At 46.3% G+C, this 25,559-nt stretch overlaps 1 protein-coding gene across 1 annotated transcript in view; it reads right to left on the bottom strand.

Annotated features, from left to right (window-relative positions):
* Nucleotides 1-14,689: 14,689 nt before the first annotated feature.
* The window catches only part of tbx4 (T-box transcription factor 4), a 31,529-nt gene continuing 20,659 nt past the window's right edge, over nt 14,690-25,559 (bottom strand). Inside the window, exons 5-9 of the mRNA XM_063204864.1 lie at nt 24,069-24,216; nt 19,956-20,108; nt 19,545-19,633; nt 19,162-19,397; nt 14,690-17,088 (exon numbers count right to left, since the gene is read on the bottom strand). Coding sequence (XP_063060934.1) covers nt 16,403-17,088; nt 19,162-19,397; nt 19,545-19,633; nt 19,956-20,108; nt 24,069-24,216 — 1,312 coding nt within the window. The 3' untranslated portion in view covers nt 14,690-16,402. The remainder of the gene's footprint in view (nt 17,089-19,161; nt 19,398-19,544; nt 19,634-19,955; nt 20,109-24,068; nt 24,217-25,559) is intronic.

The following is a 25,559-nucleotide window of genomic DNA, read 5'->3' on the forward strand; positions in this document are numbered from 1 at the left end:
ACACACACACACACACACACACACACACACAGTGGTACAGTACAGTAGTCACATGTTGCAACTTAGCACCTACACACACCTTTTTTTCACAGTTTCTTTCAGAGACATATATAGAATCACAAGTACTGCATGCAAAAATAAACTGACACAGACACAAACACACTCACACACACACTGAAGTGTTGGTGCTTATGCATTATGCAGGCGGGACATGGAGAGGAGAAGTGCTGTGCTGTGCTCTCGAATTCTCTTAGCACCACTTGTCCCCATGGAGACTATGGTGTCAGCCCAGGGCCAATGGCCTCAGGTGTCTCTGACATCACTTCGTGCCCTGCAGCTGTTGTGTGATTGGTTTAAATGCATACACTTGATAGTGACGTAATGACGTATAGGGGTCAGATAGGAAATCTACATAGGTTGTATCAGTTACGCACCTGCGTGTGCTTGAAATGGATGCTCCGTAATCAGTTAAGATAAAGGACATAAACTTTATATCTTGTGTGGCCGTGTTGTCTCTCCGCACCAACATAACATGGTGTCAGAAATGCGTCGTATACCACGCCAGGAAGAGTGAAGTGCTGAGTGTTTTTATTTTCGGGAAAAGTGAGTGAGTAGTACGAAAGTGTTCGGAAAGTTAGCTAAAGTTCGGGCGCCAAAATGAGCACTGGCGAACAAAGCACTTCACGGACAGTAGCAGCCCCTGCAGAAGGCAATGTGCGGCCGGCACAAAGCGGCGAGGGAGCAGCGCGACCAGTCGTACCACCACGGCAACCCAACGTTACACCGGCAGCCTTCAACATCCAACCACCTGAAGCATTCACGTTCTCAAAACCACTGGAGTGGGAGAAGTGGATACGGAGGTTTGAACGTTTCCGACTGGCTAGCAATCTCAATCTCTCGTCTGATGCTAATCAGGTAAACACTCTCATCTACTGTATGGGCGACGAAGCCGATGACATTCTCCGCGGATTAGTGTTGACCGAAGAGCAAAGACAACAGTATGACCCTGTAAAGAAAGCCTTCGACAAATACTTTGTCCCCAAGAAAAATGTCATTTATGAGAGGGCGAAATTTAACAGGAGAGTGCAGTCAGGAACGGAAAGTGTTGATTCATTTATCACCGCACTGTATGCCCTCGCCCAAAACTGTGACTATGGTCTACTGAACGATGAATTAATTCGTGATAGACTGGTCGTTGGACTGAGAGACATGGCCCTATCTGAAAAGATGCAATTGGACAAAGATTTAACACTGACTAAAGCTGTTACAATGGCAAGACAATCTGAAGCAATCAAAAAGCAGCAGTGTGATTTAAGAGCAGATGCTCAGCCTGCAAAAAGCACCATTGAAGTGGATGCAGTGATGTTTAAAAATAAATACATGCAAGGAAAGTTTAAGCCGAACATGCAGCAAAAGAAAAGTGGATCTGGACCAAAAATGCATTCAGATAAACCTACCTGTCACAAGTGTGGAAACCCAGCACACCCCAAGGGACAGTGTCCAGCCAAAAATGTAGTGTGTCACACATGCTCCAAGAAGGGCCACTTCCAAAAAGTCTGTAGGAAAGCAACGTCTGTGAATGCGGTAGGCTTTGCAGATGAAGAGCCTAATGGCCTCTTTCTGGGCTCAGTCGAGGCCGGGACAAACCCATGGTCAGTGGATTTAGAGATCCGCAACCAGAAAGTTAGGTTCAAGATTGATACAGGGGCAGACGTGTCAGTCATCCCGCATCAGACCTACACAGCGATCATGGGCCCCGACGGCGAACGCGCACTGGCCCAAACAGACAAACCACTCTTCGGCCCGGGGGGCGGCTGCCTCTCTGTCGCTGGAGTGACCAAAGAGACACTGAAAAAGGGTGAGCACACATGCCAGGAGGACTTGTATGTGGTACGCGGCCTGCACACTCCTCTGCTAGGCCGACCTGCCATTACAAAGTTAGGTCTTGTGGCTAGACTCGATACCATTGACACACAGACACTAAAAGAGACTTACCCCTCATTGTGCAGTGGACTGGGTAGGGTGCAACAGCCACACACCATCAAATTGAAGCCGGATGCTACACCATACTCACTGTCAACACCCAGGCGTGTGCCAATCCCGCTGTTAGGCAAAGTCAAAGATGAGCTCGCACGCATGGAGCAAATGGGTGTGATTTCCAGGGTGGAAGAACCAACGGACTGGTGTGCTGCTATGGTGCCTGTGCCTAAAAAGAATGACAAAGTGAGAATTTGTGCAGACTTCACAAAGCTGAACGAAGCAGTGTGTAGGGAGAAATTCATTCTGCCCTCAGTCGAACACACGCTAGGCATGTTAGCTGGAGCGCGCATCTTCAGCAAGCTAGACGCCAACATGGGCTTCTGGCAGGTGCCGCTGTCAGAAGAATCCGCCAAGCTCACCACATTCATTACACCATTTGGGCGTTTTTACTACAACAGACTCCCATTTGGCATCACATCAGCACCGGAACATTTCCAGCAGCGGATGTCGCTCGTGCTGGAGGGCCTCCCAGGCACGGTGTGCCACATCGATGATGTGCTCATCTGGGGCATGTCACAGGCGGAGCACGACGAAAGACTCCACAACGTGCTGGGACGACTCCGCAAAGCAGGGCTCACACTGAATCTGGACAAGTGTGAGCTGAACAGATCAGAGGTGAACTTCCTAGGCCACGTGATATCAGCCAACGGAGTGAGAGCCGACCCAGAGAAAATCAGTGCTGTGCAGGACATGAGAGAGCCGTCCAATGTCAGTGAACTGCGAAGCTTCCTGGGAATGGTCACGCAACTTGGGAAATTCATTCCTCACCTAGCAGAACGAGACAAGCCGTTGAGAGATCTGCTCTCCAAGAAGAACGAGTGGGTGTGGGGACACGCTCAGCAAACTGCTTTCGACTTCCTGAAGCAGCAGCTGACCTCACCGCCTGTTCTCGCACTTTATGACCCAAACAAAGAGCTCAAGCTGTCGGCTGATGCGTCTTCATATGGGCTGGGAGCGGTCCTTCTGCAAAAGGAAGAGGATGAATGGAGGCCAGTTGCATACGCCTCTAGATCACTAACAGAGACTGAACAACGTTATGCACAAGTGGAAAAAGAAGCGTTAGGCTTGACGTGGGGATGTGAGAGATTCNGAGCCTTTCTCATCGGGCAGCATTTCCAGCTCGAGACAGACCACAAACCCCTGGTCAGTCTGCTGGGGAACCAAGCGCTGTCTGAACTGCCGCCGCGGATCCAGAGGTTCCGTATGAGACTCATGACATACTCCTACACGATCCACCATGTACCTGGTAAGACACTCCTTACAGCCGACACACTTTCACGTGCACCAGTACACAACAGCACCAGAGCCAGCCGCACAGCCAGTAGCCTAATGGAGGACACAAACATTTATGTGAATAGCATCATGTGTAACTTACCTGCCAGTGACACTTACCTTGCTGAACTTAGAGAGCAGCTGAAAGCAGATAGCACCTGTTCACAAGTAATGGCCATGTGCCAAAGTGGATGGCCAGAGAGTAGCGCACTGAATGCAGTCCTCAAACAGTACTGGAAAGACAGAGCAATGCTCACTGTGGAGAACGGTCTCCTACTCCGAGGCACCAGGCTGGTGATCCCCTCTGCAATGCGAGACACTGTCCTGGAGAAAGTGCACGAGGGCCATCAGGGCATTGTTAAGTGCAGAGAGCGAGCCCGAGAGACTGTTTGGTGGCCAGGATTGAGTGCGCAGCTGAATGAACTCGTTCTACACTGCCGACCCTGCATCAAAAGGCGAAACAATCCTGCACAGCCACTCATGAGGTCTGAGCTGCCAGACCGACCCTGGCAAAAGCTAGGCGCTGACATGTTTACACTGGACTCTACCAATTACCTGTTAGTCGTTGACTATTACTCACGCTATGTTGAGATTGCTAGACTGACACCCACACGATCCGAGGATGTAGTTGTGCACCTCAAATCAATGTTTTCGAGGCATGGCATCCCTGAGGTCCTTGTCTCTGACAACGGGCCCCAATTTTCGTCAGGCCACTTTGCTCAGTTTGCAGTGGACTACAGTTTCAAACACATAACTAGTAGCCCAAAATTTCCCCAAAGTAATGGTGAAGCCGAGCGCCACGTCCAGACGGTGAAAAACCTGCTCAAAAAAGCAAAAGACCCTTACCTGTCACTACTCGCTTACAGAGCAACACCACTGGCCAACGGCTACAGCCCAGCACAACTGCTGATGGGACGCAGGCTCAGGACCACTGTCCCCCAGCTTCCTTCTACGCTGCTTCCAGAGCTTCCTGATCGAGAGAAGTTGGCTGCTACAGAAAGGGAGAGGAGACAGAAGGATGTAGCAGTGTACAACAAAAGACACCGCGCACGTGACCTGAGCCCACTCACACCAGGCACTGAGGTGTGGATGGCGGATGTGAAAGCAGAAGGGACTGTTCTGTCACCCCATGCAGCCCCCAGATCATATCTGGTGGAAGGACCACAGGGAGTAATGCGCAGGAACAGAAAGCACCTCTTGCCTCTAGAGGTCACAGCCAACCAGCAGGGTGCACCTGAGGGTCCTGCTCAAGCGCACTCACCTCCCCAACAGGCCCCGCCTGTACCGCCACAGCCACCTCTGAACTCAGAGACTGTCACCACAACCAGGAGTGGCAGAGAAATAGTGAAACCAAAGAGACTGGATTTATAAAGCAAAATGCCAAGCTTTATTGTTGTGTTTTATGTTCCTCTTGAATGAAGTTTAAATGCAGTACATGGTAAAATGTTTGAATGCATAGTTTAAAATGGTTTGAGTTAAAACAGGTAATGTGATATTTGAATACAGTATTCTGAGGTTAAAACTGTTTAAGTAATGTGACACTTTAAAATAAGAGAGTCCTGAATTTTAAGTTATCAGATACTTACCTTGGTTTAAATAATATCTGTAGATATTTCCTACAAAGGGGGATGTTGTGTGATTGGTTTAAATGCATACACTTATAGTGACGTAATGACGTATAGGGGTCAGATAGGAAATACATGGGTTGTATCAGTTACGCACCTGCGTGTGCTTGAAATGGATGCTCCGTAATCAGTTAAGATAAAGGACATAAACTTTATATCTTGTGTGGCCGTGTTGTCTCTCCGCACCAACATAACAGCAGCCACCAGGCCTGTGTGTGTGTGTGTGTGTGTGTGTGTGTGTGTGTGTGTGTGTGTGTGTGTGTGTGTGTGTGTGTGTGTGTGTGTGTGTGTGTGTGTGTGTGTGTGTGTGTGTGTGTGTGTGTGTGTGTGTGTGTGTGTGTGTCCAACATCCCATGCTACTACCCTGCAGCCACTGCAACAACTGGGCCTGGTGTGTGTGTGTGTGTGTGTGTGTGTGTGTGTGTGTGTGTGTGTGTGTGTGTGTGTGTGTGTGTGTGTGTGTGTGTGTGTGTGTGTGTGTGAGATACTGGCACCTGGCAACCGGCCAAATACTGGTAAAACTTGGCTGTGGCTGGTAACGATTTAAGTGTCAAAAGCCAATTTGGCAGGTAGCTTATTCTATGGTATGGCATATCAGAATAGTGTATATTCTGCACTTTGTATCAATTGTTTGTATTTAAGTTCAAGAAAAAGCTCAGTTACTCAGTTTCTATTTGTTTGTTTTATTTCCATGTAGAAACCCATGCACTCATCTTCTTGCTTTAAGCACCTCATCTTTTGAGGTTAGATGTACAGCGTCATGATGGGAAAAAATGTGTCTAGTAGAATAGCTGGATGGCTAGTAGTGACTCAGGAAAACTACTAGCCACAGTGACCAGCAAGCGAAAAAGTTAATGTCAAGCCTTGGTGTGTGTGGGAGCGTACCTATGTTCCCCGGGTCCTATGTTCCCGGGGTCCTATGTTCCCCTGTCTTTGTATGGGAGCGGGGAACATAGGACCCTTTTTCTAAAAAAGGGTCCCCGCATTGTATGTTTCCAAGTTTTGAAATTGTGCCCTTCCCAAAACCATCCCTAAACCTAACTTGTCAGAAATGCAATGTTTATGAGTTGTACATTTGTGCCCTGACCTAAACTATCCCTAAACCTAACCTGTCAGAGGTGCAACAACAATTTGTGCTTTGCCATACGGCAGCAGTCTACTTTGAAGCAGCGGGGAACATAGAACCCTTTTTTGAAAAAAGGGTCCTAAGTTTTGCCTGGTTAACACCAGACCTAATCAGATCGAAACGATTGTGTAGAACTAAAGGCAGTATGGGAGTTCCCAGGCTATCCTAAGTTCCCCGCATTGTATGTTTCCAAGTTTTCAAATTGTGCCCTTCCCAAAACCATCCCTAAACCTAACCTGTCGTAATGCAATGTTTCTGAGTTTTCAATTTGTGCCCTGACCAAAACTATCCCTAAACCTAACCTGTCACAGTTGCAAAAGCAACCTGCACTTTGCATTGTGGCAGCAGTCTACTTTGAAGCAGTGGGGAACATAGAACCCTTTTTTGAAAAAAGGGTCCTATGTTCCCCGGTAGAGGGGAACACAGGACCCGGGGAACATAGGGATGACCCTGTGTGTGTGTGTGTGTGTGTGTGCGTGCGTGCGTGCGTGCGTGTGTGTGTGTGTGTGTGTGTGTGTGTGTGTGTGTGTGTGTGTGTGTGTGTGTGTGTGTGTGTGTGCAGCCATCAAGCCCGTCATGTTACCTGTGACCCTCCATGTGACCCTCGTTCCTCACGTGCCTCAACGGTGTTCAAGCGAGACACACCGATAAGAAGGAGGCCCTTTTGACAGACGTCTTCTACATAGCACTTAAAGAATTTTCCTCCTCCGTTCTCTTTCTCCTGTCTGTTAAGGTCTGTGACCTCCTTCCTCATGTTTTTGTTTGTGTGGCGTTGACAAGCATGGCAAACAGTTGGGAAAACATCATGTCTCCTTTGGCGTTCTCATTCCCCTCCTTTACCACAGACATGATGTCTGTGTGTCTTCTTCATGTTAGCATGTTGCCAAGCAAGCCAGCAACAAAGACAGAGAATCCCAAGGGCGAAGAGAAAATAAGGCAGGGTGGATAAAATGTAGGTTCAGTGCCTGATTTTAGGCATGACAGAGTTTAGTTTGAAAAACGGCTGAGCTTTTTTCTACTATTAAGCCTGGCGATGCCACCATTGCTGCCAGTGGAGGGAGCACTTGTGTCACCGTCGTGAGTGGTCTGGCAAGTTTCACCTTTTGGCAAAGGTGGACAAACTGGATTGAAGATGTATTTCATTTAGCCCGTTCTCTCAACACAGGGGATTTAACTAATCAGCTGATGTGCATAGGTACTTCATGCTTAATTCAGCACATTGACTGGAACAAATTCTTAAAGTGGATCTTTTTTAACTTTTTGAACCTGGTATGCCCTGCCTTTTTTGTGGTATTTTTTGTAATGGTGTTCTGTAATGATAACGGCATGAAAGGTGGGTAGAATTCCATGGATCCATCATAGCATTTTCAGGCTAGTAACCTAACACAGATTAGGGCAAAGCTGTTGCATCACCTTGCATCACCTTGTATGACATGCAAATGTCCCTACGACTACCTACGCCCATGGAAAAACCTCCATGTGAATTCCCATGATGTTGAGATTGAGGAAACAGTCCCCTGGCCTTACCGCCAGCACCTTGCCAGGTCCAGGAAGGTCTTACCTAAAGCCAGCAAAAGGGGATGAGCCCCAGATCACCTGCTTAAGAGCCTTTAGTACCTGAACCGAGCGGGACCAAATCTCAGAGTTTGCCCTGCTTCTCTGGATTAGGGCACTTAGCGTGCGGCAAGCTGACATGACATGGAGGCTTTGGCTTCCAGGAAAGCCTGTGTGCCGCTGTGGCACCACAGGTGATCCAGCATGAGACCGCGGACACTCTTACAAGCTTAGAGGAGGGAATCCTCTCTCGCTGTAGCTGACGTGATCTATGCTTAGTCTGCCCCGAAGCCCTCACACACACACACACACACACACACACACACACACACACACACACACACACACACACACACGTACACATAGAGAGGAGCACACACAAGAAACTTACCGCAAATGTTAGTGGTAAAAGTAGGGTTCGTTTCAGAAAAGCCTCTGTGCTGTGAAATGTACCCTAGGGCTGGTTTGGGTGAATACTGGAATGCTCTCCTGGCTTGGCAGGCCAACAGCAGAAAATGATGCACAGTGTTTTGCCTGTCGGTTCAGTACAAGTTCAGATAGTGGTGCACTTTAAAAGAGATGTTTTTGTTTATACATGTATATATGCTATATATTTTAAAAATAAAACAATTAAAGCATGTGGTTGTGGTTTCGGTTCCAAATTCTTGGGTCGGTGAGCCAGAGTGAAACATCATTCAAAAGAACATTCTCACAGTCGTTCAATCCTGCTGTTACTACAATAATGCTGTTATTTATTAGTGGATTACTTGGACCGCCACCAAGTGAAATAGGTCTTTCCAGAAACCCAATTTAATGACAGTGGTTTTTGAGGTGAAACTCAGGGAACACAACTGGAGCTGTCTGAAAATGTAAAGTCTCCTTGCTAAGCACACTGCGCATGCCAATAAAACGTGTTGGCGAAGCACCACAAGTACCTGGCCTTGTTTTGGGGTTAACTTTTTACTTGGCCCCTCTGTGTTACATTCTAAGCCACTTCCTTGACGCCATCCATTCTCCTCGTTTCCCAACTTAAGCATATGGGGGGGTCAGTGACTTGTTGTCCCTCGACTTAGACCTGTCCTACTAATCTGCCAAGTGGATGTGGCAGCTGAACTTTATCCGATCTTCTTTTGTTTTATTTTTATGTGGCCAGTGCCTCTGACCAATTAGCGGAGGGGCGCTCTGCTCGACAGGGCATGCAAAGTGACAAACAAGGTTCTGCAAATCACATCCTGGTTCTTCTTTAGTCGAGTAATCACCCGTGGGGAAAGCTCATTCCTTTTAACTGATCTGTCCGTCACCGTTGCCCTGATCCCTTCCATAAGCCGTATTTGTCAAAGACAACACTTGATCTGAGAAGGGCCATCAGCCGTGGGTTGCCGTCTCAGGAGCCAGAGGAGAGTTTCAAATGAGGATTTAAAAGAAGGACAAACATGTTGAGGAGATAGAGATTTGCGGTCACTTCTTTGGCGGTAATCCCAAGAGGTTAGTTACCCTGCCCTCTACCATGGTCCGCTCTAAGTCTATGGAGCACTGAGAGCAGCTGAGTGGGAGGTTGGTGTGGGCAGGTGGTGGTGCCGATGGTACTGTGCACAGTGGCATGCATGGATTTCAGGATGGTGGAAAACCCCAGCAACAGCCTCTTACCCTAGGCTTAAATTGCTGTTGGTGTTCGAGCAAAAGTAAAAAAAAAAAAAATAGAATAACATGTGGCTGTACTTTGGAAACCACAGCAAAATAAAACAAATGATGAATGTTAAATGAGGCAACTGTCCCAGATGACAAGCGGGCACAGGTGCACCACGCTGGCATATGACCCTCATGCCGCTTTGAGTCGCACCCACCATGTTGCCAGGGCACAGAAGGGTTCACTAACCACCACTGGCAGCAGCCTGTGTAAACAGAGAAGGTATACTGCCGTGTTTGTGCCTTCTCCGCCGCATTCATATCATTACACGGTCTAGCACAATGTTAAGTCTAAGGATTATCTGTACTGATGCCCTAGCTGATATCTACGTGTAGATGTCATATGAGGTCTAACTTTGCCAAGCAGTTCTTGCAAACCTTTGGAGCCATACAGAAGAGCTTGTGAACAACTGAGTAGGCCAGCACTTCCCATGTTTGGCCAGTAGAGGGGTTTCACACTCCAACTGCTGAAACCTGAGGTCTGGCATGGTTTATTCCTAGTCTCACACTCCTTGCAACCACTAGCTGATCTATGTCGCAGACTCCCTACGCCATCTCTCTCCCTGCCTTCCCCCCCCCCCCCTTTTTCCCGAACAGACTTTTCCTCCCCCTGGCCAGAAGCTCATTTGTTATTTTATTAAATAAACTGGACTGTGACGCTTGTCAAGAGTACTGTCTTTGTAACAAAAGCATAACCACCAGAGCCTTGATCTGAAATAAATTGTTTTTCCACACACTTGCATGAGGGGTGCCTTTTAGAGTATACCAGAGTTTGGCCCTCTTACAGGGGTGCATTCTTTACCCATCACCAGCGCCCACGAAAAGAACGAGAGCAAGAGGGGGAAAGAGCAGAAGACAATGGCAGTGTGTGAAGGGAAACTTATCTCTGGTGGCTTTTGCACTCAGTTTCTGTTTAGGCTGAGGCAGGATAGCCAAGAGTTGATGAAGGTAGTCTGATACAGGGCGGCGAGTCATTATATAGTCCTAGTACGTTGGGAGGTGGGGGCTGAGTAGTTGAGCAGTTCCAATTTCTGTGTGCAGAGATCGAGCAGACAAAATAGAGCCCCTGTGTTGCCACTTTTTGCCGTTCAGCCAGCCATGGCGCTGGTGTGCTAGGTCTCTAAGGGGTGTCACTGTGGGAGGCTCTGTCGTGAAGCAGAGAGGCTACTCGACACAAAAGCTCCTTCCTCATTGGCTGTGTCAAGGGAGCAGACTGAAGCCCAAGCCACCAGTAGCAGAGGCTCCAGGAAGTAGGAAGAGGAAGACCCAACACAAAAATGTGATTAGCGTATAAACATGGCTACTCTTATTTCACAGATGCGTGCACAGACACTAACAGTCACGCACAGCCAGTGGCTGGATCCAATAACAGGCGATCGGTGTGATGCAACAGTGAACTCAGATGTTGACTATGCATCTGCAGTCATCAAAGTTCACCACAAAAGCTTTTATAATGATATCCTGTTTTTCCCCAAAAACATGTGCATGGTTCAGTGAGGTAGGATGTTGGACAAGGATGGACTCTTTTTTTTTTCCCTTCACACAGAAAAGTTCAGTGCTGATTGGCCCTGAAGCCAATTAAACAAATATGGCTCAAATCCCGTTTTATTCTCAAAGCTAAACTTGTTTGTTGGTCAGTGTCCCACAGCCATTACTGCTCATTGTGCATCAATCTTTCGGGCAAGCGTTTAATCTTGTGGATAAAACGTTAATCCGGACGGCCATTTCCTTACCCAAACCCTAATCCACGTGGCTCTCAAACTATAATTATTAATTTTTTTATTGACGCTTTCATCCAGTGCCACTCCAGTGTAGCCGGACCCCAACTTTTATGTGATGGGGCTTATGTCTTAATGGAGCCAACCAGATGGAGTCTTTGATCAGGGGGACTCGACTGCAGTTAAGTGTCCCTCCACTGCAGGGCTGAACCCCAGTGGCCTGAGGGGAGGTTTTGGGGCTGCACAAACTAGCCCCCTGATCTAAAGCCAAGAGTGTGTATATTGTACCTCTTTCCATCTAAATCCAAGCCTGTCTTATCGTAACTCTTACCATCGTGGCATCAGTTAGTACTCTCAAGTTGTCTTCGTGTCGTGGCAACTTTTACCTCACCTTACCTTTCGCGCCATTCTTGCTCTCTGGTGCTTTTGTGAAGCACATTGAGTTGCACCTGTGTATGAAATGCGCAATATAAATAAACTTGCCTTGCCTTGCCTTGCCTTTGAGCAGGTATACTAGGGAGAGGTAGACTGGCTGAGTGAGTGAAATATGAGTGAGCCTGCCACCTTCTTTTCCTCTCGTTATACACCTCCGCCACTGCCTCCTCCCCCTGCTCTCCCTGGGGGCATTGACCACTGCATGCAGGACCACTGACAGCTTTGGCCAGGCCCAGAGAAAGCCGTCCAGAAATCTCACCCACTCAATAAATTCTATGTAAAAGGGACCCAATTCTGCCCTCTCTGGGCCTGGGACAACTGACCCCTTTGCCTCCCGTCGCTAACCCTGACAGCCTGACACCCTGGCCAGACCTGGAGCTCACAAACGCCAAGTGGTGGCCTAGAACAGATCTGGCTGCATGTGGATCAAATCAGAATTATCCGCTAATTGACTATTTACTAGGCTCCACAAAGGCCTGTAATGGAGTTGATATTAAATCCTTCTCAAGTGTTTAAAGTGCGTTTCTGAGTGCTCCGTCGAGACATCGAGCTCTTGCTCTTTTTCCTGTCTTTCTTTCTCTCTTTCATTCTGTCATTATTTATTTATTTATTTTTTACAAGGAGGAGCGAATTAAAGCTTGTGGGTCAAAGTGTGCCCAGCCAAGGCTGCTCTCAGACGGGATTTAGGGATGACAGTGGGAAGCAGCTCAAGAAGGGCAAGTTTCGGAGCAGGGGAGAGGCACGGGGAGATCTGCGCCAATGAGTTCCAGATGCCCCTCGGCCCCAGCCCCTCTCTCCGAGAGATACTCGGGGCTATAGTGTGCTACAAGGGGCTTAGACCTGGCTTCCTTTTAATAGAGATAGACTGCTTTTTATGTGGAAAGTTGAATTGCGTAAATTTCAGGTTGTCCACTATGTCTTTCGCATTTATACGCCACTAAAGCTTCAACCGAAAGAAAGGTCAGTCAAGTTTTGATCAAATGAAACCTAGCCTTTTTTCCTAAGCTTAAAAAGCAACGGAAATGGGTCTGATATACAGAGGATGCCTTTTAAAAGACAGATTAAAGGCCCGCATGACATTTCCTTTAAGCCATCTCTCAACCTCCCTCAAAAATGCAACCTTTGGCTCCCCTATCCATATATGTCCAAAGTAGCAACATCTTCGTTACAGCCTTGTCCTCGTATGCATGGTAGCACAGGAGAGTTCTCACGAAACCTGCTTTTACAATCACTCTGGAAAGTAATATAAAAAGAGCTTTCCTATCTGATGCCTTGTGTTTTTTCTTTTCTTTTCTTTTCTTTGTCCTTGTTCCTTCCTCAGATGTGGCTGATTCCCGCTGCTGTCAGGTTCTGCTCCCGGATGCTGAGCACAGGGGCCCCCACAGGAGCCGCTGCGGTGTGAGAGGAGGGCAGGGGCAAGATCAGTAACACTACACTGAAGTGTACATCTTCATTCCCATTCACAGTTTCGGAGCTTTTGGGCATACTATTACTTGTGTCATGAGTCTGTGTGTGCGTGTGTGTATGAGTCTGGGTGTGTCTTTTGTTTTTATTTTTTAGCTAGCTAGTGTACTTACTTCACATATGTGAAACCCCACATGTGAAAACAATCGGGTAGAGATTTGTTTTATAGTGAGATCTGGTCTGATACCACTTAAATGAGCACATAGGGCACCTAATGTCCCTTTGTACTTGGCTAAAGTAAATCAATTAAGACCAAACATTCTCCAGAGCACATGATTCTCATTATTAAACCGCCATTGACTTCTTTGAGGTTCCTGGCATCATTGCTGGTAACATTTTCTTTGTGTTGAATAGCTGTAGAATTTTTAACTTTGTACACTAGATAACTCCTGATCATAGAATAAATGTGAACAAAGAAAAGTAGTATGATGAGTCATTCCCTATACTGTAAGCCTTTAAAAAAAAAAAGAACAGTTACAGTCTCCCTGCTGAATATGATAAATATAATCATCTGCTGAAAATATTTGCATTCCTATCAAACTGAAGGACTCTTCACCATAGTCTGTCAGAGGCTTGGGGATTCTTGGGGTTTCTTGAGGACCGCAGTGCTCACTAAGCCATCTGCTTCAACTCCTTCGCCAGCCCATCTGCTGGCTCCAGCTCCGCAAAGGTCCCATTGATTTGTTGGGGCGGTAGGCACTTCCTACAGTACAGGGACCCCCAGTGCCTCGAATGGCTTAGGGGAGGGCAGGAGTGCCGACAAGATCCAGAACGGGTCTGGCCGCAGTAACTCATAGCCTTAATGACTGCAGTCTGTGGGACAGCGAGAAGAATGGGAAAACCCTGCTCCCCGAGACATCATCGCACCCTACACTTTTACCGAAAAACCCGCTCACAGAGCCTGAGGTAACTCTCAAGACAGTTAGCCATTAGGGATGCAACGCCACATCAATCAACCACATCAGGCAAGTTCGGGCATCCCACCTCCTCAATGTCTCTGGACCCCCACCAACTCTCTCACCTCCCCAAAATCCACCCTAACTACTCCCACCAAGCGTCGGTTCCCATGTTCTGACTGGGCTATGATGATGCTCCATATTTGCTACACGTCATGGAATTGAGATCTGATTTAACGAATTAGATCTCCCGTAGCTGACTACACCCACCAGATGCACTAACCACGCCATTGCTACCCATTTACATGTCAAAAGTATCAGATTTAGTTATTGACTGCTTTGGAATTTAAAAGCATTCACTTAACCCATTAAGACATAAAAGAATTGCCAATGCTAAGATACAATATGCATAATGCTAAGATACATATGCATAGATGCTGCAGTCGGTCTTACAGATTGCCGTGCACAGATGCATATCCTGGGCGTAATGGGTTAATGTAATTAATATCAAATATTTTTAGGATGATTCCGTCGGTTTGTAGATGTCATTTTGTGGCTGTCAATATAAGTGAAGTGAGGTTAGTAAACAACAGCCGGGAGAAGGTTAAGTGGAGTCAGTCACACACATAAACATGGAGAGAGAGAGGGGGAGAGTAAGAGTAACAGTGGGATTGGCTCTACCCTAAGTAAGCTTCCAAATGACTGATTGGTGATACATCTGAAGTTCAGCCAACACCCAGGCTTGAGACGGAGCAGCCTGAAAAGTGCATTAATGAAGGCTAATGATTTCCCCCTGTTGCCCACAGAGTTTGTAGAGGTTACCCTTTCAAGACAAAGCCGCATCCAGGAGAACTGAGAACTGGGAGGGGAAAAAATACAATTTATTCAACAAATGTGTGCAAAAGAACACCGAAATATTCAAAGAAAGTAATCCCATACACATTGAGTTAAAAGACTGCCATGTCATTTTTTCTGTCTCCCTTCCCCAACATCCTTAATGTTTTCAAGGCTAGTGCAGGCTTTACTCCGTTTTGTCCGCTACACTCTCAGGACTTGCTTTGCGGCTTTCTGCTGGCTGAAACCGTTTAACATTTTTAGTCTTGCAGGGATTTTATCCAACTCAAGTCGTTTGGATCTGGGATTTGAGCAGATCTCTCTGTTCTGTTTTGCTCTGCTCTGTTCTGTTCGACTCTCCTTGTGGCTCAAGGACGGCCCCTAAGCCCCCATCTGGTTGCAGAGCAGTTCTCTGATGTCGCTTGTTGCGAAGTGCGTGGCTCTGGACTGCGTCAGACAGAGCCCGGGATGCAGATCAGATGGGTCCATTCGGGTTGCGTCCAACTCCAAAACGAGAGAGAGAGAGAGAGAGAGAGAGAGAGAGAGAGAGAGAGAGAGAGAGAGAGAGAGGAAACTCCTCAAGTTCACTTTGGACATCCCAGAAGATGCAGACTGTTTCCAGCAGATGAATATTGCCAAAACAAGAGACAGGGCAGTTGTAGTGTCTCCTCACAGACGGTCTCAAACAGCTGAACAGTTTGCTTCCAGTCTTTTCTCGGGTCATCTCACCTAACGGTAACTACACACTTCCCTTTGAAATGCGGGTTTGTCTCTCAGTCCAAAACAATAGGCTTTTAGAACACTGCTTTTGCATAAATACACCATTTGAGGCATAGAAGTCAACATTTGTCCAGAGAAGCTGCAAATTTTAACTTGGCACAAAACAGTCTTTTTATTTAGTCCTTGAAATAATAGTTGATTTAATCATCTAATCTATCTAATAATATTAAGTCATTAGCGCGTTACTGAATACTGATACATCTTTTCAAAACTATGGTCAGCTTGTAAATTATTTGGGGTATTCCATACTGGTTTAGTGCAATGTAAAGTACTGCATCAGGAAAACTTCAAATCAAGTATCAAATTTTACTGTTGATCCAGGGCCTGTAATAACAAATCCCAGTCTCACAGGCGCCCCCGTTACCTGTTACTTTAAATGGCACTTGTGTTTGCACCTGCATAAACCCACCAGCTTATTCCAAGGTCACTCGATCCTTCAATCAATATTTCACATACATAAAATATAAACTCACTTGTACACAGTAATATAGACAAATGGATACGTTTCAGACCGCAGACATTTTCAATTCTCAAGCATAATTTGTACATTTTGTGCTTGTTTTCCCTCTCCACTGAGAAGGTGGAAAAGACCACGAGTTCCACTCTGCTTATTTTTCAAGACATCCCACTTTTCAAAATGCACAATGTTTCCTCATCCCCTCTAGTATAAACATCCACCGTCACCGTCATGAACAAGTTGAAATAAATATTTAATTGGCACAAACCACAGACCAAGCAAACACTGCACAGATTGATGCACTCAGCTCACCCACTATGGCTTGAGTGTGCAATTCAGCACCCAGACTATGGCTATCTAAGAGCTGTAATCTCAACTGCAAAATGTTTCAGTAGGGGAGCATCAAGGCACCGCCCCAGAGGTACAACCCTGACACCTGAGAGGCAAGCCGACCATGCGCTGAATGCTGCCCCATACCCACATGCGGGTGGCGCCCAGAGGTTGATAATACCCCTCTAGCTCTCAGTCCAGTGAGCTCCTACCCCGGTCAGACCCATCTGGTACTGATAGGCCGAGTCACGTGTCGGGGGGCTTTGGGTGTGAGGAAACCCCGTAAAATCCCTGTGGGTCCGCAGAGGAGAGTCGGCCTTGCGGTGGTGGTGGTGATGGTGATGGTGGTGGTACAGAGCACCATGGCCGGCTCGATCTCTAGAAGTCGGTCCGGGAGGAGAGGAAGAAGACGAGGATGAGGAGTAGGAGGGTGCTGGGGGTAGACCTCGTTGGGTGCCAAACACAAGGTCCGGCGGTGCTGGTTGTGGGCGCTGCATGGAGGGCGAGTGATGCGACACCACGGGACCTGAACTGCCGAAGTGGGCAGCGAAGGGCTGATAGGGCACGGTGTCCACCGCCTGCACGCCGTAGCGCGGGTACGGTTGCACCGACGCCCACATGTTGCAGTTCAGAGAGGGCGGTGGCAAGTCCTCCCCGCCTGTGGCTCCTGGGCCGGCACTAGCCTCCCCTTCCACACCTCCGTACATGCAGGCCTCCCTGGAGCTCAGCGCCTCCCCACAGTAAGGGTGCGACAGCAGGGGAGGCTCGTAGGAGGATGACGGCCGAAAGTAGTGCTCCTCTGACACGGCCTGGGGGGTGGTCTCCAGATACGGCCGCTTGCAGCCCAGCTCCAGGTGCCTGCTGCTGTTGTCTGTGAGTGGAGAAGAGGAGAGAATAGATGGTAGCAGCATAGGAGAAGAGCTGACATGGAATTTTTCAACAAGAAGGGCCGTAATAGTGGAAGTACAGTAGCGCTGACACGGAATTTCACCACACACTTCCTAAGTGCAATTTCCCAATCACCGACTAGGACTGGATTGAGCTAGTTGTCCTGGCCTGTCTACCATTTCTTTACATATGCAGCGTGCTCTTCTGTACATTAGAGACATCAGCCTTAAAGGGGTATGCCACTATTTTGGGGCTTAATACAGTTAAAATTGTTGGCTGGGGTTTATAAAGGTGGTAAAGTGTCTTATTTTTCATGTTAAGCGTTGTCTTGCTTTAAGACAAGTTAAAAGAGGGAATATGTTGCTAAGCTAGTGAAAGTCAATGGATCCACGTAGCATTGTAGCATGCTACACGGATCCATTGACTTTCACTAGCTTAGCGACATGCTACCTCTTTTAACTTGTCTTAAAGCAAGACAACGGCTTACATGAAAAATAAGACACTTAACCACCTTTATAAACCCTGGCCAACAATTTTAACTGTATTAAGCCCCAAAATAGTGGCATACCCCTTTACGATTGACATTTTAACAGCTTCAGGGTGACATCAAAATCTTACCCCAAATCTTACAAAAGGGGTATATTTAATACTTTCTATTTTGATCAGAATATGTAGCTACAAAACAGCCATATAAAATAAATTAAAATATGAGTTAATTAAATTTGAACCAATGCATAATAAAGATGTTTGGAGGCATATATTCTGTGGAGTACATGCTATTGTTCAGTGGCCATTTGGAAATTTCATTAAAAAGCATCATGCTGCAGGGAAATGTATTTTGTCTTTGGTCACAAATAGACAATTCATTGTGTCAGAGGACCAAAATAATGAGCAGAATGTAATTATGGATGTAAAATTTAACTACTGACTTAAGGGATGGAAAATGTACTCATCAGAAACCAAAGCAAGACCCTTTTGTGTGTCTGACAACTGGTCTCTGATGTATCTTCACATGAAACGCCTCTGGTTACTCTGGAAATTAGAAACAATATTGTAATGCCCCTTTGAATTTATTTCAAGAACGTTCGGTTTACTATAGAACTTACAATGCCATTCTGATGTTCCGTCAGTCTCGTCAAGATATGTTTGTATGTCAGATGCGTTCTAAGGCATGAAATAACACTTTGAAACAAAAGAAAAGTCACTTTTGGCTTAATGTGAACAATGCTGTACCTAACCAGTTGGTCCTCTTCTCCACTGTCTTAGGACCAAAACAAGCAGCTGTGATGATTTGTAACTGTCCACTCCATCTCTACTGAATATGCACAAAATAAACCCAAGATGTGTGCTCTCTTCTTCACTGCAGTCTTGATTTGTAACACCTTGGGGGGGTTTCTCTGTTGCAGAACCTCAGTAGAATGTATGTAAGCAAGACCAAGTGAGAGATATTTCATTTCATTTCGAAATAAAAAATTACGAAAAAGGTTGTCAGTTTTCGGATGCAGAATTTTTTTTTTACTATATAACTTTTCACTGACTGAGGTTATGGCCAATACTTGAGAGTATGATGTCCTGCTTACTCTACTTATGCCTCAATCTTTCACAAATTATTACCTAAATATAAGATATTTTAAATGTCTGTTATAAGCCGCAGTTTCGCTCTTTACTGTGCTTGAAGCAGTGGTAGAGCTGTCTGACTTTAAATGGACAGTAATTGGGAGTATATGTTGGCTTGCTTGTCCTTTGCCTCTTTGTCTCTCGTTCTTTCACAAATGAAACTCATTTTACACTACAAGTTATACTATTACATTACACTTAGCAGACACTTTTATGCAAAGCAACTTAGTTATTTTAAGCACAGGGTATTGGTCAAAGTCCTGGGAGCAGTGTGGGGTTAGGTGCCTTGCTCAAGGGCACTTCAGCCATGGAGTGAGAAAGAGAGTGGAAGGGTGGGATTCAAACCTGTAAAGCCCATCTCCTTAACCACAAGGCCACGGCAGCCCTACACTATATCTTAAATGCCTGTTGAAAGCAGCACTTTGTTTTCTCTCTTTACCTCTGTGCTTGAAGCAGTGGTAGAGCAGTCCAGGTTCCCGACCAGAGGGGAAGTGGTTCCCGAGTGATTCCTGGCCATCTCCCCCGGACATGGGCACCCCTCCCTCATACTGGTAGTGGGAGAGGACCTGCGGGTGACCTCCCAGCATGCCCACTCCAAGCTTTCCCGCCAGATTGCCGTGTGAGGAGATGAGCCTCTGACGTACCATGCTCTTGGAAATCACTGGGTAGTCCTTCCTGGCAAGAGGACAAGGATGAAAAGTAGGAAATGATTAAAGTCCAAACACGCGAGCGAGCCACATTTTTTGTTTACGTGGGCCTGGCCTCGACTCGAGTCTGCCGGCTTGGTGTGAATGAGTAACGTGGTCTGGGTGGGCCACCTACCCCTGGAGCCTGGACACACGCAGATCTCCCTCGTCGCTGCCGCGAAAGCCCTTGGCGAATGGGTTGTTTTCGATCTTCAGCTGGGTAATCTGTCAACGAGAGATGCAGCCATGTGATGTCGACCACTGACGGGATTCAGTCCAGCAAATTGCACATATCACACCCCATATATGGCTTTCCTTAATTGAAAGCATGCTGCACATCCAACCATGTGTCATAATCAAGGCCCTGCCTTTCGTGCAGAGCTGGCACGCCATAGCCTGTGGTTTAACATTAGTATGCCAAAACGCTCATTAAGACAGAAAAGTTGTTTTATATATATATCTGTTTTGCCACATATGATCCACATCATGCATGTGTAACTTTGCTTTACCGGGGGACACATGTTTTTTTAAAAGAGGACCAGAATACCTTGTGGTTCTGGTAGGATGTCACAGAGATGAAGGCGGTCTCATGGAAGACGTGGGTGCAGTACGCCGTGTTCTTGGAGCCAAAGGCGTTGTTTTCGTCTGCCTTGACAATGTGCAACCTGGGCTGGTACTTGTGCATTGAGTTGAGAATGATCTGCAGGGGACACAGAATCAGACACTATGAGAAGAAAATCAAAATCCCTTCCTCTGAGTATGCAAAGAGTTTATAAAAATTTCACTCGCTACAGTATGTGAACCATTGAACTTTTGTTGTATGATATGCAATATGCACTGTAATTAAAACTTGACTTGTTAAAGAGAGTCTTGTGCAAGTATTTGTGTTCAGGCCTACTTGATCCAAATATGACCACTGGATTCTGTTTTTAAATGGAGTTTGAATAGCCCCACAGTGGAAACCTACGCAGTAGTCAGTTTTTCCACATATCCTGATTGCAGGTATTTTACCACAACACGTTATGACTCTAAAACCAAAATATCTTTGCCAAATGTCGTAAATCTGGGTTTAGTATTGAATCGATTCCTTGTTTCCCAAAATCTCATAATCCTTTCAGTTTAAAACGAGTGTAATATTCTCCTCCACAGTAACTTTATCTGATTTGGCGGTTTAGTTTTACATTTGTGCAACGCTCAAACAGAAATACAGTGTCCGATGCACAGAATTGGATAACATTCCCATGCAAAATTAGCAAATTGGTGATGATTAAGTTTTTAGATTTCGCAATGCTCAAACAGAAACACAGTGTAGCTTGGCCGATGCTTGGAATTAGATAGCATACCCATGCAAAATTAGCTCATTCTAAATCATACAGCGGTTTGTGTGTTGTGTTGGTGCACTGCTGTGCTGAGGCTGGAGGCTGCGTGGCCCTGCCTTTGCCTTGTGTTCGCGGCTCACTGGAGCGTTAGGTCCAGGGTCATCCCCAGCACAGTTCTGTCAAGGGCAATGAACATCAGGCCCCTCTTCTCCCTCCTCCTCCTTCCTTCTTCTTCTCTCTCCCTCTCCTCTGTAGTCCACCTCTCCCTCTCTCTCTTTCCCCCTGCCTGCCTGTCTACCTCCCTCCCTCCCTCTTCCTGTCTTCTCTCTCCCTGCCTGAGCCTCATGTAGACTCCTCCACCCCTTGCCTAGCCACATGGAGCCGGCTCCTCTGCTTACAAAGCATACTGTCTCTGAAGAGGACTCTGGAGTCATAGTGCAAAGTGGTTGCTAGATTTGGAAACAAAAAAATGCTTTCTTTATTTATTATGGAAGGGCGCTTAGCAAAGGTACTTTCACTCACTAATTAGCGTTGTCTTGTGATTTTTGTTTGAGTATAGTTGGCAAAAAAACATTTTTATATTTAATAAAGACATATTTTTACATGTTTCTATCCCCTGAGACCGAAATCTCTACAAGAGCCTGATTGGCCAAACGTTGCAACAGTGGCAGACAGAAGCCAGGGCAGCAGGGTTTGGATTTGGGAGGGGAGAGGTGGAGAGGCGGGGAGTTGGAATGGGGTTATTGCAGGGGCCAGGTCAGAGGCAGTCAGAAGTTTAGCGTGCCGGTACTAGAGACATACATGCATGCATGTGACCTCTTGTCTGCTTGTCCGTCTGCCGCCTTTGAAGTCATATTTATGGGGTAGTCGATACAAAAGCAGACAGACTAATTGTATTGATCAGGCTTCACCAAAAGCGTCGGCCCGTGTCAAAAACTGACACATTGCAGACGCTGTCTTTTATCTGTCTCTTTGTTTGTCCTCCCGGGCCATCTCTAGGTTTCTAAATGTCCCTCTCTGATCCCAGATTGACAGTGGCTGCTCAATTAAATACCAAGGCACCGCCGTCCACACACACTAATTTACTCCTTATCTCCTGGCCTCTCTGTGCGCAGGTCTTGGCAGCCCCTTTCCAACGCTGCCTCACACTAAGCTGGTAAAGGAGAGAGGAGTCAAGGGTGTGGAATATCAGTGCTGTCATCAGACCAACAGTAGCAGCACACCCGGCTCAGATCAAAGATAATATTTTTACTGGCGGCGAGGAGCAGAGCGCCCGCCTAAACGCCTGGAAATAAAAAGGGGGGCTTGACCTGACGTCAAGCTCTTCAAACATTTAGTCTTTTATATCTAGTTTCTCTATCCCACTAGCATATAGAAAACAATTCAAGGCAGAGTTCAATGGTGTATTTTTGTATGTTATTTGCCACAAACGTAATAATAATAAAGTCAGAGGGGTCTTTTTATATGTATTAGTTTGGTAGCTAATTTGGATTTTTATCCCTACAATTTTTGGTCAAGTGTTCTGCTACTAAATCCTCTGCAATAAATGTCCATTTTTGGGGGGGGGAAATCGCAGACTTCAAGCCTTAAAAGAGAGACTCTAATGAGGCCATGGCTACCCTGACTGCAGTGTAATACTAGGGCCCCTCTGTTCGGCATGTTGTTGCATGTTTTCGTGCTTGTTCAGTTCCCACTCCTCACTGCCCAGCCCTTGACACCAGTGGGCCAGCTGTGCGACTGGTGTTGGCTGTAAAGGCTGGCTGCGGCTGCCCTCGGTGCAGCGGTGTGGGGGCTCGCTCAGGCTACGGGCCCCGCCTGGCGCCCCTGCTGGTGTGGGCGTCAGCCTGGCTTAGCCGGCCTCTCCCCAGCCTCATTACTCGCCCTTATCACGTCGCAGGCACTCGACTAATCCTGACAGGCGGACCCCGCGCTGATCCGACAGGTTATGAACCTAATGAGCTCCCTCTGACGGGATGGCTTCGGACAAGCAAACCCAGGGTCCCCTCTGGGCGGCAATGTCATGCTCACACTGTTCACGTCTTGTTCACGGTGGCGCGCTGCTTCATCCCTCGTTTCTCTCCCTCTTGTCTCAGTGGTCTTTTCCTTATTCTGCCCTCCTCACAGTGCTTTACTCATGTTTTTATTCACATTGCCTTGAAATTTCTTAGGGGTCATAATCTGAATTTATTATACTGAATTCCCAATATGGAAGTTGTAGCTTGTGATACCGCTGGCAATTGCTGCAGAGTAGTCCCAGACAGAACCCCCTGTAATGGGTGAAAATCAGTGACATAACAAGGCCTTTTAAGACTGTATATTTTAAAATTGAAGCCTCAAAATACTCACCTCCCCCGCAATTTTCCCAAGTACAGTACTAAGTATTGTTATTACCAATTTTTATACTTATGTTACAATACAGATAACATAAATTGTTCTGTTCTGTATTGTTCTGGCAAACTTTGTGTTGACATGCATGGCATTACAAGTACAGTATATTAAAAAGGTGGGCCACAATGACAGACGATCACTATGTGTGTGATAAGATGAGCACATCAACACATCTATGAGACAATTTAGTCGATTATAAACTCATTTGGTAAATAAAATAATGACCAAACATAACAGCCTTTGCCTCTCAATTCTTCTGACCTCTTCTGGTCTTTGAGTTGTGGACAACTTTTACTTGTCAGTATCTGGCCCTTGAAATTAGATGACGTCAATGCTGTCCAGAAGCACACTTATGACATGGATGTTGCCATATTGAAAAACTGTATACATCCTTGCATTAAAACTCTACACAAGTCAATATCAAAGAGCACCAGATGTATGGTACGTAGGCCTACATGCCAACAAACCACTTAGTAGTCTTTAAGTGATTAAAGATTCAATAAAAGTCTTAGAAGCTCTATTCGCATATTAGTCCAAAGTATTATTGAACAATTGTAGTTGGGTATTGAACAGATGCTTGTGCTCTTTGCAGGAAATTGAGAATTTTAAAATACCAATTTTAATTGGTGTTATTACAGCGGTCACAATTGTAAGCGGTTACAGTTGTTATGAAATCAATTTGCACATCAGGGGGCTGTTGAGCAATATTACTGAGATGCATTTTGTATTTCCTAAAGTTAAAAGAAACTGGCCTCACTCAAACTTCACTGTGCCTTAGACTATCATCCAAGTACTAATGAGAACAACATGGTCTACTGGTGGAACACATACACACATACAAATATTCCCTCTCTCACACACGCACACCTTCTATACCCTAAAATGTGCGAAAGTACATATCCCAAGCTATTCACACTCTACAGAGCAGATGAGTGGGTGTAGTAGTCACTCACGTGGCCAAAAGGGTCCAGGTGGTTGTTGGTGAGCTTCATCTTCTGGAAGGAGACCAGCTGCCGCATCCAGTGAGCCCCGGTGGCGGGCGAGTCCGGGTGCACGTACAGACGCCCTGGCATGGCCGGCTCCGCCTTACCCGCAACCATCCTGGAGAAACAACACGCACACACAGACAGATGTAAAATAAATAGAAGAAGGTGAGACTTACAAACTTTCATGGGTGAACAGCATGGCTTCAACAGACCCAACCAAAGGACCAAAGCTGTCGAAGGACCAAAATCGACCACATGTCTGAAACCCAAGTTGTACTTCTCCTGGTCGCACGACAACCATCAATTTCGCTGCTAGGTAGAGTGGTTTGTTTTATACACTCTCGTATATTTATCATATGGACATTAATGGCATACACAGATTGTGCGTATTGTGTTTTTTGAGTCAGTCACTAGGCTACTACAAGAATAGCTCCTTGTGGCTGCTTTGAAAGCAAGATCACTGCTAATTATGTGCCTTCAAGGTGTTGCTGAAAAACTCCAGGCCTCCTTGCTGGCAAAAATTCCCAGCTATCCCAGAGAAATGGCCATAAAAACACTAGTCCATTTTCAGAAATGTGAAGTGCTTTTTGTTTTTCTTAAATGAAGGTTTTGATGGCATCACATTTCTGCTGTGCACTGGAAAAAGTCAAACTGTTTCTTTTTTTCCTCTTTTCCCATCTTTCCTTTTTCCCCCCTCTCATGGTGCCCATGCAGCGCTGGCGCGCTGTGCCCATCTCTGGTGGTAGGGTAGGCTATAGCTAGCTTGCGGCGAACGGTCATGGAGAGGACAGCACAGCCGGCTGCTTTAAGCCCATTGGTTTTGACAGGCCAGTTGCCAGCATCCCGGAGTACTTAAATGTGTGCTAATGACAATCCGGAACCACAGCTAGCATAGCAAAGGCTTGTTTTGTGGCTGTCGTGGGAGGGGGAGAAATTACGGCTAATAAACGCAGAGAGAGAAAAGCTTCATTGATTACACCAGTCTGGCCTCTCTAAGACCCTTTCCTCAACCATATTGCTTCTGATTATATGATATATGTATGTTTCCCAATTCATACAGTGACGTATCACTTAGTGTCACTTTTTACTAGGAGTTATCTGATGTTTCATTTATTTTATTTTTTTACCCTCAAACTCTTCATGTCTCGCTGATTAGGCTTGACAGGTATCAAACTCCATGATGGTGATTCATAAAGAGCAAATTAGAGGAAATCATGTGTTTGCTTCCGCCATTGGCAGATCAGAAAGGGCAGGGAATGGCTGTCCGTGAGAAGGTCTCAGTTAGCGCATCACGTCATTGCAGGCTCAGAGTGAAAACATTGTGTTTTGTGTCCCCACACGGTCTCTGTCTCTGTATTTATGTTCCTTGACTGTGTGTGTGTTACTGTAGAGAGAGAAGAGGAGCCAAAGCCATAGCAATTTAAGAGAACGAGTGCCTACAGGGACGGGCAAATATCA

Source organism: Engraulis encrasicolus, chromosome 8, assembly GCF_034702125.1.
Source record: "Engraulis encrasicolus isolate BLACKSEA-1 chromosome 8, IST_EnEncr_1.0, whole genome shotgun sequence".
NCBI lineage: Eukaryota > Metazoa > Chordata > Actinopteri > Clupeiformes > Engraulidae > Engraulis > Engraulis encrasicolus.